The sequence below is a fragment of the Abrus precatorius genome, unplaced genomic scaffold, assembly GCF_003935025.1.
Source record: "Abrus precatorius isolate BTA unplaced genomic scaffold, Abrus_2018 Scaffold9, whole genome shotgun sequence".
In the NCBI taxonomy this organism is placed as follows: Eukaryota; Viridiplantae; Streptophyta; class Magnoliopsida; order Fabales; family Fabaceae; genus Abrus; species Abrus precatorius.
The window spans coordinates 14,984,921-15,004,190 of NW_020874439.1; the positions used below are offsets into that span (position 1 = coordinate 14,984,921).

General features: G+C 28.4%; 2 protein-coding genes across 3 annotated transcripts; both read left to right on the top strand.

The window, feature by feature from the left end:
* Positions 1-391: 391 nt before the first annotated feature.
* LOC113850118 (glucose-induced degradation protein 4 homolog) lies at positions 392-5,203 on the top strand. 2 transcript variants are annotated; one of them, XM_027480489.1, is made up of 8 exons: positions 392-559; positions 934-989; positions 2,651-2,794; positions 3,695-3,768; positions 3,941-3,995; positions 4,070-4,132; positions 4,230-4,357; positions 4,693-5,203. In XM_027480489.1, the coding sequence occupies exons 1-8, from the start codon at positions 514-516 to the stop codon at positions 4,769-4,771; spliced, it is 645 nt and encodes a 214-aa protein (XP_027336290.1). In that variant the 5' UTR covers positions 392-513; the 3' UTR covers positions 4,772-5,203. The 2 variants fall into 2 exon arrangements, with proteins under 2 accessions (XP_027336290.1, XP_027336291.1); XM_027480490.1 differs by having other exon boundaries at positions 409-559; positions 4,703-4,973.
* An 11,797-nt stretch (positions 5,204-17,000) lies between these two features.
* LOC113850876 (putative cyclin-D7-1) lies at positions 17,001-18,921 on the top strand. The gene is made up of 5 exons (XM_027481400.1): positions 17,001-17,228; positions 17,756-17,854; positions 18,237-18,441; positions 18,571-18,704; positions 18,793-18,921. The coding sequence occupies exons 1-5, from the start codon at positions 17,001-17,003 to the stop codon at positions 18,919-18,921; spliced, it is 795 nt and encodes a 264-aa protein (XP_027337201.1).
* The last annotated feature ends 349 nt before the right edge of the window (positions 18,922-19,270 follow it).

Sequence of the window (19,270 nt, forward strand, 5' to 3'; positions counted from 1 at the left end):
TTTTTAAATCTGTATAAGTTAATTATATATTATAATTTAAAATTTTTTATTGTGTTTCATGTGTTAAAATAGAAAAAATATTATTTTAATTAAAATTATGTTATTTAATATTGCTAATGTATTTAATTTTATAATATTATATTTTTTATAAAAAAATAAATTTTTATAATTAATGTGTGGTATAATATAACACAACTTACCGGTGCATATCAGTAAGTTTTAATTTTTCTAAGGGAGAGGGAATAAAGGTGTAATTTTCACCTCTAATCTATCACTTAAAGAGAGGAGGGACACGTGACAGAAAATTTGAACGTGATTCGAAGTTAAGGTGGGCTTTCAGCTTTGGGCCAGATATTTTAGCAATAACCATCTTCACTACGTATCTTCAATGGCATAGCTCAATATATTATTAAAGTTGAAACTCTTCTGGCATTTTAATTTGTGTCTGTGTGCCTAATTCCCACCCACACACACTTACCAATCTCTGCATTCTCTGGTAACAATCTAAGGAACATGCCTGTGAGGGTATTGGAGAACACCACACCTTCTCAGGTTTCAGGTAATACTAATTTCTCATATCATGTTGCAATTACCTCCAAAAAGATAAAACAAAAATGCAAATTTTTGTTCTTTTGGTGCCCTTATCTAATTTTTGCTAAATGGGCATGTTCTGAAATTCCCCCTCCTTTTTTATGACTCTTTGTTTTCAACGTGCGTCATTTCCCATCTCACCCTGCAATTACAAAACAAATTGCGATTTCCCTTTTTAATTTTTTTTTTTAACTCTTTGTCCTCCAACCTTTGGTCAAGGGGCGTGTTCTGAATTTTCCTTTTTTTTAAAATTTTTTTTAACTCTTTGTGTCTGTTGATTTTGTAGATTATTGATGTTATTATCAACCGCTAATTCAGTCTTCGTTTAATTGTTTGTGTTAGGTGCAAATTCGGGGCGGAGTTCATTCCAATCTTGTAGTCTTCTAGGAGTTGGGCAGGTACTTTCTAACGTTTTTGTTTAATTTTTGTGCTGTTAATCATTTTGGGTTTGAAATTAGTATGTAGGATTAGCCTTTGACGATGGGAATGTATGTGGGTACCTGAGACTTATATATTCATTGGGTAAATGTGGTTGAGCTTATATTGGATCTCAATGGGGATGGTAGTTGTATATACATGTTATGATTGAGCCCTATTTTAAGGATTATGTGTTGCCGACTATTGATGGCAAAGAAGATTAATAAAGCTTATACCACACAGTAGAGCGAGTCTGTGATTCTTCGCTTCAACTTGTAAACTACTTTTCGAGGAAAATGATAGTGTGGGATGGAGTGGAATGACCTTTACTCATCCATAAAATGTCCATTTTTACTTCATCTTTTTAATCTTTATCTTTACCAAGTACAATAACTTGACATATACCGAGCAGGAATTTTCTTCTGTTGGCACCTGTTCCTCTATGACCTTTTGAGGCCCTGAGAGATAGATCATGTGATAAAAAAATGTTTGTGCTGTCAATTTCTGATTAAGAAGCTAGCATTTGAAGAGATTCTGGTTTCATATTGTTTAACAGCAATTAATTAAGCACACCCTTTATATGCCTCAAAATTAGCTTACTAGCAAGGTTATGGTATGTATTCCAGTTATGTCCTTGGTAGTGATGTACTGCATATATTTTTCTTAATTCTAAATGCCATGACAATCAGTTATCTTGGTGCATAATGGTAAACTGTGCATATCACATGGATAAAATGTGTCTTAGAAAAATACAAGAGTGATTTTGCTATATAAGTTCAAACTTGATTTGTTCTACTGAATATGTATTAATGCCTTTTGTTATTTACATGAATCTTTAACAGATATTGTAGTCAGGTAGTGATTAAATATAATCTAAATGTACTGCTAAAGTTTTATTTCTGTTCTCCATTTGTACTTAAGAACTTGGGACTGGAAGATGGGAGAGAAAAGCTTCTCATATCCAGTCTTATTAAGGATAGTGTATAGAAATTGCCTAGAGACTAGAGCTAGGTTGCATGGCTACAGGATTGGTAATTTTTTCACAAATTAGGCATAGGTTTGGGAGTGGGATAAGGCTTGGTTGGTGGTTGGTAGGGAATGGGTTTGGAAAGTATGTATGTAAAAAATAAAAGTATATACGTATTCCATTGACATAATAATCTTCCAAATCAAATTTTTATAAAACTCAAAATAATACAAAAGATTAGAATGTATCAGTAATGTAATACTCACTAACCTTTTTACAAAGACATAATAAAATAAATTTATTATTGAATCCCAAACCAATACAATAAAAAACCTTTACAGCCAGATATTGGAAACTGAGGAATGAGTAATGACATTACGGTCTACAACTCTGCATTTGGCCTGTGGGAGACATTTCTATTTCAATGCTCAAATAGAATTATGGTGCTGGCTTGGAGACAAATAGTACTGGATTGTATCCAAGCTTTATATGTGGTTGTATTGTACCATATACATACCAACTAGGGCTTGCTGGTTGTTGTACCAATGATGCATAGTCCTAATGAAACAACTTCAACTTTTAAACCACTGAATTTGATTTAACATCTTTTGTAAAACGTCATCTTATTATAAGTTCAAAGTTTCAGCATGTACTCAAGGAGTTTTATATTTACAGGCCTTTTCTGGGACCCAGAATGTTTCAAGCGCTCAAAAAGATGAAGCATGGAGAGTAAATGTCCGTATACAAGGATGTGACCTTGAGCATGGGTATCTATGTGGCACCATGGAAGCACTTAATGTTCCTATGGCAGACACGCCAGTAAGCAATTTCTCTATTTTTCATCTTGAAAATGAAAACAGGGAATCAACCACTTTTGTCCTTTAGAAAATACGCTTGTTTATGATTTTTGTTCTTGTTCAATTCAAACTATTTGTTGTATCAATTACTGTTTTATTGCAAATTGAATTTGTTGATTTAGGACAGCATTAATCTGCAATACTCGTTTTTATCAAAATAATTTATCTTAAGAAACTGTTCATACATGCATTAATAATCACACTTCTCATTTTATTTTCTGCAGTCACCATTATGATCCTGCCAGGAATTAGTTTTTATGCTTTTATCTCTTGAAAATGAAAACAGAGAATCAACCACTTTTGTCCTTTAGAAAACACGCTTGTTTATGATTTTTGTCTTGTTCAATTCAAACTATTTGTTGTATCAATTTCTGTTTTATTGCAAATTGAATTTGTTGATTTAGGACAGCATTAATCTGCAATACTCGTTTTTATCAAAATAATTTATCTTAAGAAACTGTTCATACATGCATTAATAATCACACTCCTCATTTTATTTTCTGCAGTCACCATTATGATCCTGCCAGGAATTAGTTTCTGTGCTTTTATCCCTTGTGTGGATAATATGGAACATTTTGTTTCATTACAGGGTATAACATGTTCTGTAGGATTTTTCTTAAATGAAGCTCTAATTTTAAACTATCTTGATTCTTGCAAAAGTAAAAACTTCAAATTGAAACTGCTGTAAATATATACTTGTCCTGCCTTAAACTCTTGAATGGTGTGGACATGTAGAGCATGTATATTATGTAAATCAACTAATTTTTCAGTCTTTTCCTTCTATGTCCTGCTTGTCTATTCTTTAAGGTTTCTAGAAAGGAAGAAAATTTTCCATGACATTCACTTTAATGATTTGTGTCAGGTAGTAACATTCTGGGAAGGGGAGATTGTTGATACCAAGAATTATACTTTCTTCACTGGCAAATGGGAGGCAACGTAGGTTCTTATGCCATAACTCTTAATTCTTGGAACTTAATTTAAATAACACTAATGATGCCCCACATGTTAGTGTGGATAATAGTTTTAAAATGCCTCATGACTCCACAAGCATATTTACTCTTTATATTTTGATAAACTTTGTGTTTCCTTTTTCTTTCGATTTTCTCAGACCAGAGGATGATATAAGGCACTGGACTAAGTTTCCATCTTTTTCTCCCCTAGTGGTAATGAGCTAGACTTTGTTTTCATGTGTAAGAAGTGTCACATGTAATGTTTCTAATGCTCCTCAACTAACCAGGGCCAAGTCGAGGTTGACGGTGGCAAGTCTTTGGACCTAAGCAACTATCCTCACATATTCATGGTAATTTGATTTTCACTAATAGAAAATGAAAATAGTGAAAAGTTTCATTTTATCTGGAATTAGAATTCTTACAATTTCATTAAACTCTTTGTTGCAGAGATGGAAGGAGCAGTACTTTGTGAATGTTGGAACTGACTGTGGGTTAACTATAGCCGGCTTTTACTATGTTTGTTTTTCTTGCAGTGATGGCTCTATCAGTGGATTCTATTACGATCCCAACAGCAGGTACTCTTCTCTTTTGTTTCGAATTGGTTTATTATGGTGATCCCAATTCTTTAGCCTTCATCTCAGTATACTTACTAGTCATTTGGACATGGAAATATGGCTTAATTAAGCATTTTTATTCAATAAGATTTTATTATATTTATACAATATTTGACAAGAGAACTCTTTAAAATAAGCTGGAAAGAACTTATTCTTATAAGCTATACTGAACAACTTCTTGAAATTACCTGAAAAGAGCTTGCACATGTGATTATCTGATCATTTTGCATTTTTTAAAATTATAATTCATCCTTTTCTTAAAATATTTTGACATAAAACACATGGACCCTTTGCAGCCCTTTCCAGAAGCTGGAGTTGAAATCCACAAATGATGGAAGATCAGGTTTCAGTTTTTCATCATATGAGTTACAATAATAGATTGTGACTCATCTAACATGTCAAAGTCCATGTCTAATTGAACTTCCTTGAAGTGTGTTAACAATCAATCAAGAACCTCTGGGAGAGTATGCCAGAGCTCAAGACTGTCTGTTGTATATGAGTGGGAAAATTTGGAAAGTTCAAGTTTACTGGGTTTGAATCAGGTTTCAACCACTCTGAATATATGCTTCTTGTAAAGCAGGAGGCCCAACACGGCTATTACAAGCTGCAAATATATTATTAAAATGTTAAAAGTATGATACAATTTTTGTGGAACACATTGATAAAGAATGACCTTGCTTGATGGTGTTATAGTTGCAAATTGAAATTTCATTTTTAATTCGTGTATGTATCATGTATCCCTCCTCTTATTGATTAAAAGTGATTTTAACTCTCTACAAAATGAATTTAGTTGGAATGAATTGTTAGTGTAAATCTTTTAATGGTATTTAATTATAGATTGTGATATCGGTGAGAATTTTCTATATATTCTAAGTTGTTACACAGTACAAAAATTTAACTATAAATTGTAAATATTAAATTAGCTTTGTTTTAAGAAGACAACTTTTAGCCTATAATTTTTTAACTGAGACAACTCACCAAATTTTTCTTGTGGTGCCCAGTCGCCTCTCTACTCTTGCAAAGTATCCTAGATATATCAAATACTTATTACACAAATGCAAATAATGACTTTCTTCATCCTCTTTAGGTTGCTTTTGGATGTTATGTTTAAGAAGCGAGAAGTTAGTGAAATTTAATTTTTATTTAAAAGTTTAATTAATTAGAAAAAAAAAAAAGAGTTAGAGGGTTTTTCTAACCTCTTTTTTTGAGTTTTCTATTTTGGAGAGTTTTTCTCTCTCCCACTTTTCGGCGCTTTTTCACGATTAGGGTTATAATTTTTTTAAATATGTTAATTTTTAAATTGAGATTTTTTTTAAAAAATTATAAAAATAAAATTTTAATTTTGATAATTCTAATTTAAAATATATTAGCTTTTAAATTGAGAATTTTTTAAAAAAATTATAAAAAATAAAAATTTTAATTTTAATAATATTAATTTTTAGAGAGAGAAAAATATTTAATTTTTTGTATTATTTTAAAAAATAAAAAAAGATTAAAAAATATGAATGAATGGTATAAAGGATAATAATGTCATTTATATAATTAAACTTTCATCACCCTTTCCTTTCAATATTAAACATCCAAACAAGTGAGTAATTTAACCTTCTTCTCCTCCCCTCCTTCCCTTCATTTCCCTTTAAACTCTTTCCTTTCCTCCTCTACTAAACATTCAAACAAAGTCTTAGTGTTAGCATTTTCATTGCCTCCTCCTTCCTTATCCAATTCACTTACTCATGTCCTCACCATGCCTGACTCTTTCTTCTTCATCTCAACTGTCTATACTATCACCACAATGTCATTTTTAGACTCTCCATTAGAATCTACATCAAAACAAGTAGATATCACTTTAAAATTGTGGTGACTAATGGAGCCAATTTTGTTGAGAGCCAAACTCATTGCAAGAAGAAATGTCATGATTATGGGGATAATTTCATTGGAGTTTGAATGAGGTTGATGGTTGTAGTGCTATGTTAATTTTGCTTAGGTGGTAATGTTAATTCAGGGTCATTTGTTGCAAAAATTACAACAATGGGATGGTGGGTTTGTGGTAGTGGTTAGTAGTATTAATGGACGATTTGTTTGGAGTTTTACGGTGTATAGTGAGATTAGGGAAGGTGAGGCACAATGAGCTTATGGTACTGGTGCTTTGGTCATTGAGATGGTTGAAATTAGGAAAAACATGGTGATGTTTTGAGAAAATGATGGTTAAAGGAAAGGAGGTTAGGGAGGACAAACAAAGAGACTTGATTTCAATATTGTAAGGATTAATAAGAAAATAAATATTTAATAAATCTTTAAATGTAAAATTACCTCTATTTCAACTATAATTAGTATCCAGTATGTCATAACCCTTTTTGAGAAGGATTTGTGACACATTATCCAATATAACCTATAAAAATTTTATCCATTTAAAGAAAGAAGAATCGAAACTTAACTCAGAACGATTAATGAAAAATAAAGAGAACTCACACTTTGATGATAAAGCAGGGCCTCAAGGGCATCATCATAAACTTTTGAATATATACATATAATCTTCGCTTAGCCATATTTACAAGAGCTGCTTGGCATGGAGCTCAAAAGAATACAAAGTTAAAAACAAATTATTACATTCTATGACCAAATATGTAGCTAAATAGTCTAAACTCATAACTAAGACCTAGACTAACAAAAAACAAAGCTATAGATGTAAAAAACAATGTCAGGCTTGGATCACTCCTCAGCCAGACCCTCCAACATGAGAAGTGGAAGCACCACTTGTCATGCTTGCTCACGTATTACTATACAATCATCGCAACACACACACCAACACAGACAAAATGCAATGGTGAGCTTATACAACATATAGTCATAGTCATAATATTAATACAATGTGATTATATATACAACTTAATACATCAAAATGCTCAGCAAAGGAATGCAGCAATTATGCCTCTTCCCAGGTCATCTAATGCAAATGTAACAACTTAGTTCCAAATGGTTTCACAACTCAAATAATTCAGAAGGAACCTACAATTTTTTGGTTTAAGGCAACCCATCCTGGTATTTGGATCTAGACATAGCATTGCACAACTCAACATTTTTCCTATCATTACATATTTAACCACCTAAACATGTACCTTGCCTCTAGAATGATAAAATATAGATTTGAATCATTCGAGTCGTATCTCATACTCAAGCGTTCGATCTATCTCCTTGGGATTCACTAGGAGCAAGTGATGAATGTCGTACTCAGTCAAAAATATTGCAATTAAATGTAGCTAGGGGTCGACCTAGATCGTCTCCCAAGGAACAACGAATTTGGTCAAAGATTCAACAAACCAAAATTAAAAACAGCAAACATGGGGGTTTTTATCAAAAATTTTAAACAAAACTCAAACAAAATTCAAATCACACAGTTGTTGGCAAAACAGAATGAAACACTAACAAATCTAAAAATGCAACATATTGATTCACTTAACAAGATTACGAATTGCTTGCACCAGATTGACATTAATTAATTTCATTCACTAATCTTGCTTCTCAACTCAATCCACTAAGCGAAAATTAAATTGAGAAATTACAATTAAACATTGCATAAGCTAATCCCGGGTTTAATACATGGTTTTACCAAAACAACATTTACTAAGCATAATTGTGAATTCGATTTTACCATGAATCCAACCGAAATAACATTCTGATTCATTAAGCAAGATTCAAAAAATCAATTAAGCATTAAATCAAGAGATTAACAACAATAATTGGTGAAGCAAAACAAGATACAATCCGGACATACAATTCATAATCCAATTAGTGAATCAACTCAAAATCTACTCCATAGCTAATCAATTAGAACCGGAATATAAACAAAATGTAAACTTACAAATTCAAAAACTAGAATTTATAACCAAGAGATCAAAACAGCAATATAACCTAAAACTGTAATCAACAAGCAAATGATTAAACAGCAAGATTCAAAGAAGTGAAGGGAGCAAAAACCGAAAAATGGAACCAAGAACACAGAACAACACCCAATCTAAATTGAAAATATTTAAAGCATAAATTGAAGGAGGAAGAAGAGTTACGCGAGCGTAAATTGGAGAACCTGAATTGGAATTAGAAATAAAATTTGAAAATTATCCAAGAAAAACAAGAAGAATCCGAGAGCTATCATGAATTCAACCGAAAGAAGTTACGTCCGAAAAAAAAAATATTGAGTATGCCGAAAAAAAAATATCTATATTCACTGTGCTGGCGCTTTTTTCAATTAGGGTTATTCCCCCGTCCAAATCTGGACCCACTCATTGGATCTTCTAGAAGCATTCCAAATTGGGCCAAAACTAAAAATAAAATATGACAAAACAAAACCCAAATTCGGACATGTGCAAGGCAGGTTCCGTGGTGATTTTTCGACCTCAAATTTGGCCATCTTCCAGTTGGATTTGGACAATGCACGTGAGAGAGACATTTATAGTTTTGCCTCTTAGCTTTACAATGCACTTGGAATCGCTCGATTTGGAGTCCCATAGCTCCAGATATGTCCTTAGCACTGAGCAAAGGTCAAACTGCCAATAAACATGAAATTTAATTAGTTTTGCAATTAAGTCCACAATTCAAATGACAGTTAACAAACATTAAACTACCACAAAATTAAGCTTAAATGTGACAGTAATTAGGGCTATAATGATATGTAATTACACAATAAAATATGTCCCATCAGCAAGACCTTGGAACTCATTCCAGGTAAGAGGAGCTTATCTAAGCCGATTTATTCATCTAATAATTACGAAGTTAATTGTGAACTTAGTTCTGTTATAGCTAAGAATAAGTCGTTGAATGGTTAGATTCTAAATTAAAACCCAAAGTAATATAGCTGAGTAGATTTCTCAGTTGCTTAACTAAGCTGATTTGGTTCATAGATAGATAATTTCATATTAGATAAGGACCAGTTGTTGTATGAACAAGTTTTACGGTAAAACCCAAAGTAGGTATGGTTGAGTATATTTCTCTGCTATATGATAATTGTTTGGAAAGTAGTGGTAGAATATGATGTGTTATAATGTTATGTTATATATGTCGAGGATGTTAAATACGCAGAAATACTTAAATAATGTTTTAAGCGACTTAATTTTATTATGCAATAAGTGCTAGAATGTTTAATTAATGTTGTGAAATGCTTGGTTTTGCTGTGATAATATATGTATGGGTGTGCTATCAATGTTAGATGAAAATGAATACATTGTTGTATGGATAAATCTGAAATTAGATTTAACTCTGCTGTATTATATTGATTTAACCGTGCTGCACCACATTCATTTTCATCATTTCAAAGTTGCATAAAATGATGAGTTGTGCTTGTTTGGATTCAGATACTGGAATGGGTCGCTCCTATACCGAAACAGTGCTTCTGAATTACTTAGGCTGTGAAATTAAATGAAAACTGAATCGCTGTATTTGCATTAGATGGGCTGGGAAAGGGGCTGGACATGTTGCATTAATTGATTGAAATTGCTGTAAACCATAAGTGTTGTGCAAATGATTTTGCTATGTTCATATTTTGTAATTATGATCTTTATTTAAATAAGCTCACCCTTGTGTTTGTTTTTGTTCTTGTGTGTTTATGCTGCAATGGTTGTACGATGATACGTGAGCAGGAGTAACAGGTGAAGTGTCTAAATTACCTATTGAGGAGTCTGGCTAAAAAGTAGTCTTGGCTGAAGATTTTGGGATATGTATATTAATTTTGTAGTTTAGGTTCAAGTGTGAACTTAAGTTACTCGATTATAAATCTAAGGTTTTGATGTAACTATTATGTAGAGATTTTGTAATATGAGCTCCAGTTGGAACCACTGTTATTATTATATACATACTCTTATGTCATCTCTATGATATATAAAATATTTGTGAGCCTTTATTAATCTACTGATTTGTATGTTAAAGTTAAAATTTTCTTTAGAAAATTATATTATTTGTAGTATACCAGTACTATCTCATTAATACAATTTTATATTAGGAACAGTAATGTGTGATGTCGTTGATCCTTAATAAAAAGGGATCGTGACAAAGATAGCTCTAGAATGCCCAATTCAGCACTACTCTGCCTCGGTTGACAAGAAATAGCTCGCTTGAGTGAGAAACCTTGTACCCAAAATTCCTATTTTCATTAGAATGAAGGCAAAACAAATAAGGGTTTTACAACAAAAGGCTCTGCTATATCACTTATGTTAACACACACACAAAACTCTTAATAATTGATCATTAACTCCTATTACTAAATATATCAAACAAACCAACCAAACAGCTGTGCAAACACACAACTCTCATTTAGCAATTACATGGTTCTCACAATTATATATATTTCATACTCATCTCAATACATATGATCAAACAACTGCAACACAAATTAAAAGGAATAATGCGTGTGTATATATATGTGTGTGTGTGTGTGTGTGTCTAACATAGTATATGTGAGAAGGGCTTTATATATATCCCTTCAAGTTATCTAGTACCATAGATTTCACTTAATGACAATATCTTTCTCTCTTAACATGTCATATCGTTTATTAGAGATAAAACATATCTCTAGGAGGTAATAATCATCATCTCTCATATTTTAAACCCTAATTAAAGAATCTTGATTGTTATAACAGGTCATTTTTGTTTTGGACAACCACTGATGATTATTAGAGTTTTGAAAGCATGTCTTAGGATGAAGAGCTTTCTTTGTCTCATTTTCATTCGAGATTCTTTTCGTTTGCATTTACTTTTTGAATAACTATGAATTGATTTATTATTGTTTTGATCTATTATATTATGCTTAGCTAAATCTATAACTAAGATTATGGTGGATCTTTTGCATGATTCTATGTGATCTTTGTCTGTGATATTAATTTTAGTTTTACTTTTTAATTAATATTTATCCTATTGCGCAGTATTTAGAAGTACGAATGCTTAGTCTAGTAAAAAAAATTATACCTTATCATTGATAAGATAATTTGGAGTTTATAACCTTTAATTAATTAATTAAATCTTTTAATTTATAATAATTTTATAAATTTTAAAATATATTAATTATAAAATATTTAAAATATTAGAAAAATAAAAAAGTATATCCAATTTTATTTAAAGAAATTTTTTATTTAAAAATAAGAAATCATATTTATATTTTATTTATCAAATAATTTAATTAGCTTATTAAATTAATAATAAATTTATGTACGATACAACATTAAATTGAGTACAAACATTAACAAACAAAAGGCTGCCACATGCATTCCCCTTAGCCTTTTGACTGTTCGACCGATTTCTGTGTATAGCAGTTTCGTATATTTTATGTATGAAATTATTTAAAATAGTTTTATTAAAATAAATTTTGTATGACATTTAAATAAAATTATAGAAAATTTTGACAGTGTTATTATTTTTTAAGTTTCATCTGTACAATTTTGACATGCAAAATTTTTTTTTAAAAAATAGGTATAAAACTTGTAGTGACATTATAAAAAAAGCTTTAAATAGAGAAATATTATTTTATTTTATTTTAATAATTAATTTTGAAAACAATTAATAAGTTTTGTTTTCTTTTATTTGTATTATATTTGAATAATTAAAAAAAATTAAAAGATTTATAAAATATTTTATACTGTAAGATCTTGATATGTATAATACTAGTATGTTTGTATGCTTAGTTATGTGAAATTTTAAATTTACGCTACATAATAGTATAAAGGAAATTAATATAAAATATTAGTTAGATGGTGATAAAACTCTAATTATAATAAATAACATGGATGTATCATCAAAGGCCATAATTCAAGTTTCAAGAGAAACACGTGTAGTCACCAACAATAACTATCACAACCCTAGTTAATACTAGTCTTGTTACTCACAATAAAAATTCTAATACGAACAACAAAAATTTAAAATTTTATTTATTTCATAAATTTTTATTTAGCATAAACAAAATTTAAAGAAATTGAAAATATTGTATTAAAAATATAAAATATTATTTTAAAAAATATTTTACAAAAATACTAAACTTTAACCTATTGTGAAGCACAAACTATTAAATACTTACAACAGTCATTTAACGAGTAGGTAACGTAGGGGACTGCCACGTAACCCTTACATATGCTTTATCACCCCTACAGTGGTGCTAAATTTGCCTCTTTAAGAATCAAATCAAATTTGTGGGTATTTATTTATTTAATAATTTATTTTTGTTATTCTCACGAAATTAGCAATACATGCAGTGTACGTGAAAACACAACTCCAAACAAGAAAATTATTTCATACATTTTTTGGATAAATAATTTTAAAAATTACTTTATTTTTTTGTCAAAAGGCCAAGAGTTTTAAATTTCTTAAAAGTTATATTTAAATTAAGGCTTTTATAATTTTATTTTTTTTATTTTTCATCCGATTTAATTTAGATCTGATCCGGATGATGCATCTAAATGTGGTGAGTGAGTCTATTACTAAATATTTTTTGTATACACAAAAACTAAGGTTTTTATAAATTTTAACATGGTAACTAAAATTAATATTTTGGTCTTTTTATATATATATATATTTTTTTTAGTTTACTCCTTTAAATTTTGCTTGTTTATTTAGGTATTTTTTATTTTAATTTTGTCCTATTTATAAATTATGGCAATTTTTGGTCATAAATTTTATTTTTTGTTAATTGTGATAATTTTCACTATTGTAATTGAAAAGTAGAATAAGTTGAAATCAAACAAAAAGATAAAAAAAAATTAAAATAAAATTAAAAGACTACTATATTAATTTTATACATGATATTATTATTTTAATTTTTCAGAATCTTTTTAAGCATTCATCATTATGGAAAATACTTGTTATCATATAATCAATATTCCCTTTTCCTTCATTAATTGTGTTTTCCTGATTAAGTGACCTACCACATTCTTAAGATTATATTTGAGTAAAATAAAAAATAATTGATAAGTTAATTCAAAGTTAAAAAATAATAATTTTAGATGAAAGTTAGTAAGTAAATTTATTGAATTTATTAGTGAAAAAAAAAATCTTTTACGTTGATTAAAAATGGCATCAACCAATATAGTTGGCGAGGAGATTTTTATTAATCAATTGACAAAAAAAATATAATATTCTGCATCAGTTGATTAATGAACTGATTTAGAAAGTATTCTTCTAGTTAATATTCGTCAATGATATCATTATTCTTCTAATAGTTTAACAAACACTTTTTTAATAATGTCAATATTTAGTGTCAATATTTACTCATGATTAATATCTGTTGAGTTTATAAATAAAAAATATGCAGTATTTATCATTAATGTTTATTAATATTTACTCAAAATTTAATCTTTGTTTAATTTGTAAATTAAAAAAATATACAATATTCATTAATATCGTATACCAATGAATTAAAGAAAAAGAAAATAAAAAATGAAGTAAGATAAAATTATTGATATACCTCGTAAGATTTTATTTTTATCAATGGCATAGCTAACATAAATTTGAGAATGTAAATAAGAGTTTATGTTCATCAATGACAAAGACCCTAACAAAAGTTTAAAAATGTAAGTAAGAATTTATATGTTGTCTTCAATTTATTTTCATTGACGCATTCTTTAAAATGTTCTATTTTAAATTAATTTTACATCTATTTTAAAAATAACCAATATAAAAAGTATTTCTACATCAATTCTAAAAATAACTAATGTACAAAACACTTTTTTTATTAATTTTAAAAATAATTTATGTAAAAAGATTTACAATTTCTCGCTATTATAGTTATATTTTTTATATGATCTCAAAAACAATCTAAATATAAAAAGTTCTGCAATTGTTTGTCTTTATAGTTATAAATTTTAAATGAATATAACTTTTAGCACAAAAAATTGATTTATGCAAATTATATGTTTATTTTATATAATTTTTTGAGATTTATCTAATCTAAATATTTATAAGGAGTCTAACAAATTCTTTTTCTGAAATTCTAATTATTTTCTCTATTTTTCAATTTTTTTACTTTTTACGTTAATTCAATTTAAACTTATGTAAAAACACCTTCTACGTCAATTATTTAGATAACTTATATTAAAAATTTGTTGTAAATACAATTATTTTTACTAGTGATTATAAATATTTAATAAATTAATTAATAAATACATAACATAATTACACTTTTAATTTTTATATTTTAAGTTTATGTGCAATATTAGTTTTTTTTAATTTTACTTGCTTGTATATATTTTTATAATTTTTTAATTGTCCAAATTAATTCTCATATCTCAAGTCAAGTGATCTAAATTCGCTTATGAATCTATTTATGTTTTCATTAAATAATTTACAAATTAGTCTAATATGTTAAATAACACAATGACTTGTCAAACATACAAACAATTTGAATTTGGTAATGAAAACAAGATTTTATCAATTTTTTTTAACAAGAATATCTAAGTACTTTAAAAAAAAACTACCTAACATTAACTTATAATAATCATATAAATTTAGAAAAGGCACTCAAATTTTGAATCTCATCCTTAACCACTGCTATTAAAAAAAAAAATTACTTTTAGAAACGAAATTTAGAGAGAGAAATTAAAATCTCTCTCAGGAGTGGAGACGAATTTTAAATAAATATTTTTTAATTGTTTTCAACAAGTTCAGAGAGAATATTTTCTTTCTAAATTTTTCCTCTTAAAATCCCTATTTGAACATGCAAATCAAATTTAGAGACGAAATTTGAGATACAAATATCCCTCTTAAAATTAATTCATCACTATTTTTTTTTTGGTAAAATTTAAGAATAATATTAAAGAGGGACTTCGATAGGTAATGTTCTGTCCTAAAAAATTTATATATTTAGAGAGAAAATTTTGAGAAAAAATTATTCATATCAAATATAATTTAGCACAAAATTTGTCACAAAGATGGAATTTCCTTGAATAGTTTCCTCTCTAATGTTTTTATCATCTATTTATATAAATATATTAGTAGATTTTTTTAGTTACTAATGATTTTATAAAAAAATCAATCATCTAAATATTTATTAATTAAATTTAATATATTTTAATCGTTGTTTTATTTTAAAGTTTGATTCTTATGTAAATAATATTAGATTTTTTAATAAATATATTTAATTATTTGTTAAAAAATATACAGTAACCATTAATAAAACTAACAATTTTTTACATACACTGCACAACAATCATTAAATTAAATAAATAAATAAATTTTTTAAATAATTAATTAAAAATATGTTATATAAATTTTTAAATTTAATAAAATTAATAAATTCAAAAGGAGAAAGTATAATATTTATTAGTAATAAATATATTATATAAAATAAAAATTAAAAAATAAATTATAAGAAATTCAAAACTAAATTAATATTGAAGTAAAAACAATAAATATATAATATAGAAAAAAATAGTAATCATCGTGGTGAAGAAAATGACAAAAATAATAAATAGGACTAAAATTTCAAGACCAAATTTTTGACTAATGAATTATAACCATTAATGAAATGTTAATTTTTCTACATTAAACTTAAACAGTGACGACCATCATTACTTATACATTCTTTCGTTATAATCTGCACAAAAGATTTGTATCTCTTAGCAAAGCTTAAAAGCCAATCTTTAAAATGCTCTCATCTGAAAATGTCTTTAAAAACATTCTCGTTCAAAAATAATAATCGAAAAACTCCTTCAAGAATTAATATTTATCAATCATATATAGAGGTTGATATCATATTTATAAATAAAATGTTAATTATTTATTTTAGACAAAAATAAAAATATTTTAAAAATAACCTACTCAAAATTATTTTGTTCAATTGGTGTCACTCTATATTTTGTGAATATTTTATTATAATTTGGTTCATTTATCAACGTATAAGTAATTTAATATATAACTATGTTTAAATAGAGTTAGTTCATTCATCTCAAGAAAGACATGTTTATTATAAGAGCAGATATCTCAGCAAAAGTTTGCTTTAGCTCAATCATCTTCACGGTCTCTATATTCAAATTCACCTATAGACAAAGATGACCAATAATACTTTAATTTGTATAAGAAAAACATATCATTCTTATACAAATTATGACATTCATAAAACATTGTTTTTAATAAAAAAAAAATTAAATCAAGTTTGAATAGTTTAAATAACAGAATCATTAATAAAATTACACTTGCTCTAGTAATTCATTTACCTTATATGAATACTAAGCGTGACAAAGACAAATGGAGAAACATTTATAGGGACATGCACAAGGACAACATCTTACTCGTGCATTCACGCACACTCATAGGTTGGTCAAACATAAAACCCACTATAGCAATTACCCCTTTTCATATGGGACGTGTCCTTCTTTTTATTTCCCACTTTCTCTCTTTAACTTCCTTGTGGCGTGTACCAACCGCAACTACCCAACCATGCTCTCCAATCAAGTACATATAAATAATAACATTCATACTGTCACGTAGCTTCACTTTCTTGGTCACCAATCTTCTTCATTTGGATTCCAATGATAACAACCCTTCTTAGTGTTTGACATGTTTCCCTTCTCTTTGTGTAAACTGCAACTTCTTCATTATTTAATTGTTAGCTTCAATTCTATTGGTTTATGTATGTATGGATAATTTGCTATGTGATGAGGTGTGGCTTTCAAGGTCTCAAAATACTTGTGAAGTTGTTGAGTCTGTTGCACTCAAAAATCATGAAAATGAAGAGTTTGAACAGGCTTTTACAGTGTGTCTAGAGAAGGAGGTCTTTTACATGCCCGAATCTGACTATACTAAGTACTTGCAGTCCAACAATTTGATCTTTCCTAGGTTTCGAGTAATTCAATGGTTTATCAAGGTCAGTTTTTCTTGGAATTTCAAAATTTTAACACCATAAAAGCTTTGCTGCTTCTTTGTTTTGTTAAATTATTTCAAAATTTTAAAAATAGTATTTTGTTTTAACCATACAAATTTTTAGAAACCCAAAAAAATAATTACAATTATTTTCACTGATTTGTGTAAACATAAAATAATTTTAAAATGATTTCCCAAGCTAAACTAAATATGTCCTTACCTTGTCCTTTTCTCTTTCCGAATTATATTGAGCAAAATTACAACACTAACAATTCATTGCATTAACCATTTTACCCTTCGTTCTCTCATGTGTATGCAGTGTAGAAGTCGCTTTAATCTTTATTTTGGGACAATCTTTTTTGCTGTTAATTACCTTGATCGCTTTGTGTCCATTTGTCAATTCAATGTAAGGATAGCCGGCTATTGATCAGTTTACAATATTTGTTATTTTCTCAATTCTCAGTTCATCTATATAGCTAGGCGTATATATGTTTGAGAAAAAGAGTTAAGAATAAGCATTGCTTATACCAGGATTGGGAATACTGGATGCTTGAATTGCTTTCTATTGCATGCTTATCAATTGCCACAAAGTTCAACGAGATATCACAACTTTCCTTGCATGAAATTCAGGTGATTGTTATATTAATTGTGTATTTGAATTAATAATCAATTATATATATATAATATTAATTAATTAATTCTATATGCAAAGTAAGTTTTATTTTAAATATGCTAAGTTAGAAGTGATTTTAAAATAATCTACATAAAATATATTTTTTTTGTCATAAATTCCAAAATTTTACTCATCCTAAGAAGTCATTTCCTTTATAAAAAAATTATAAACTTTTTAAAAATTTATCAAACAAAAAAATAGTGCCTTCTTAAGTTTTCTTTTCACACAATGCACAAAATAATCTAATTTAAATACACACGGATTAATTTATATTATTCATGCTAATTTTCTGAGTATTATTGATAACGTCTTGTGGCTTTTCCTTCTTCATGGTTGAAGATGGAGGGCTTGGACTATTCATTCCAATCAAACGTAGTTTTGAGAATGGAGGTGATAATATTGAAGGCGCTGGGTTGGCGCCTTAACTCTGTGACAAGTTATTCTTTTGTTGAAATGGTAGCTTATAACGTTGATAACTTGGGACCTCATCTTTATGAGAAGCTTATTTCACGAGTCACTGAGCTGCTTGTCCAAGCTATAATAGGTAAATATGCAATGATGTCATATTCCGCGATTATAATGATACATAAGAATGTTTCTTTCACATGATTGTTATTCTTAACTAGGAAGTATCAATATTTTGCTTACTTATGCTCAAAACTTCATGTGGCAGATCAGAAAATGCTGGAATTCAGGCCAAGCATTGTTGGTATTTCTGCATTATGGTGCACTCTAGATCAGTTATTTCCACCAATATCAGATGCTTACAATGCATATATTATGAGACTCTTGAGCCAAAGTCAGAAGGTCATAATTTATATTTATATTTATATTTGTGCTTTTTTATTGATATAAAATATTTCACTAAATAATTAGTGGCTTTCTCTTGATCCAGGATGATGTCAGCAAGTGTCACAAGTTGATGAAAACAAAGAGTTCATTGTGTGGTGAAAATTACCATTACTGGCCTTTGAGTCCAACAACAGTACTATTGAATACGCTGACTCGCATTTATGATTGCTAACTCAATCACTTCATCTGTATTTCTCATTTTCGATGCATCATTGATCAAACAAAAGCTGGAAGAGTTACCTAAACAAATTATCTGAATATATTTCTATGTATGTTTGTGATCTTCATTTCCTGTGGTCAAAAAATAGGTAATACTTTGAAGATAGATTATGTGGAAGGAGAATAGGGAATGTGACGAAAAGCTTCAATAGAGAAACGAAGATTAACATCTTTAATGTAGACAGATTATCCATTGGTTTTAAGGCATTTCGTATTCTGCTTTTCGGGATAAAATGGAACTATTTTTGTATATTTTGTTTTGTCAATTACAATTACACACACTGTATTGCCGCTTGTTTCTT

Coding starts and splice junctions, on each gene's coding strand:
- LOC113850118 (XM_027480489.1), top strand. CDS start 514: ATGCCTGTGAGGGTATTGGAGAACACCACACCTTCTCAGGTTTCAG. Junction 990..2,650: donor GTCTTCTAGGAGTTGGGCAG/GTACTTTCTAAC, acceptor TTATATTTACAG/GCCTTTTCTGGGACCCAGAA. Junction 3,769..3,940: donor ACTGGCAAATGGGAGGCAAC/GTAGGTTCTTAT, acceptor CGATTTTCTCAG/ACCAGAGGATGATATAAGGC.
- LOC113850876 (XM_027481400.1), top strand. CDS start 17,001: ATGGATAATTTGCTATGTGATGAGGTGTGGCTTTCAAGGTCTCAAAAT. Junction 17,229..17,755: donor TAATTCAATGGTTTATCAAG/GTCAGTTTTTCT, acceptor TGCTTATACCAG/GATTGGGAATACTGGATGCT. Junction 18,705..18,792: donor TCTTGAGCCAAAGTCAGAAG/GTCATAATTTAT, acceptor CTCTTGATCCAG/GATGATGTCAGCAAGTGTCA.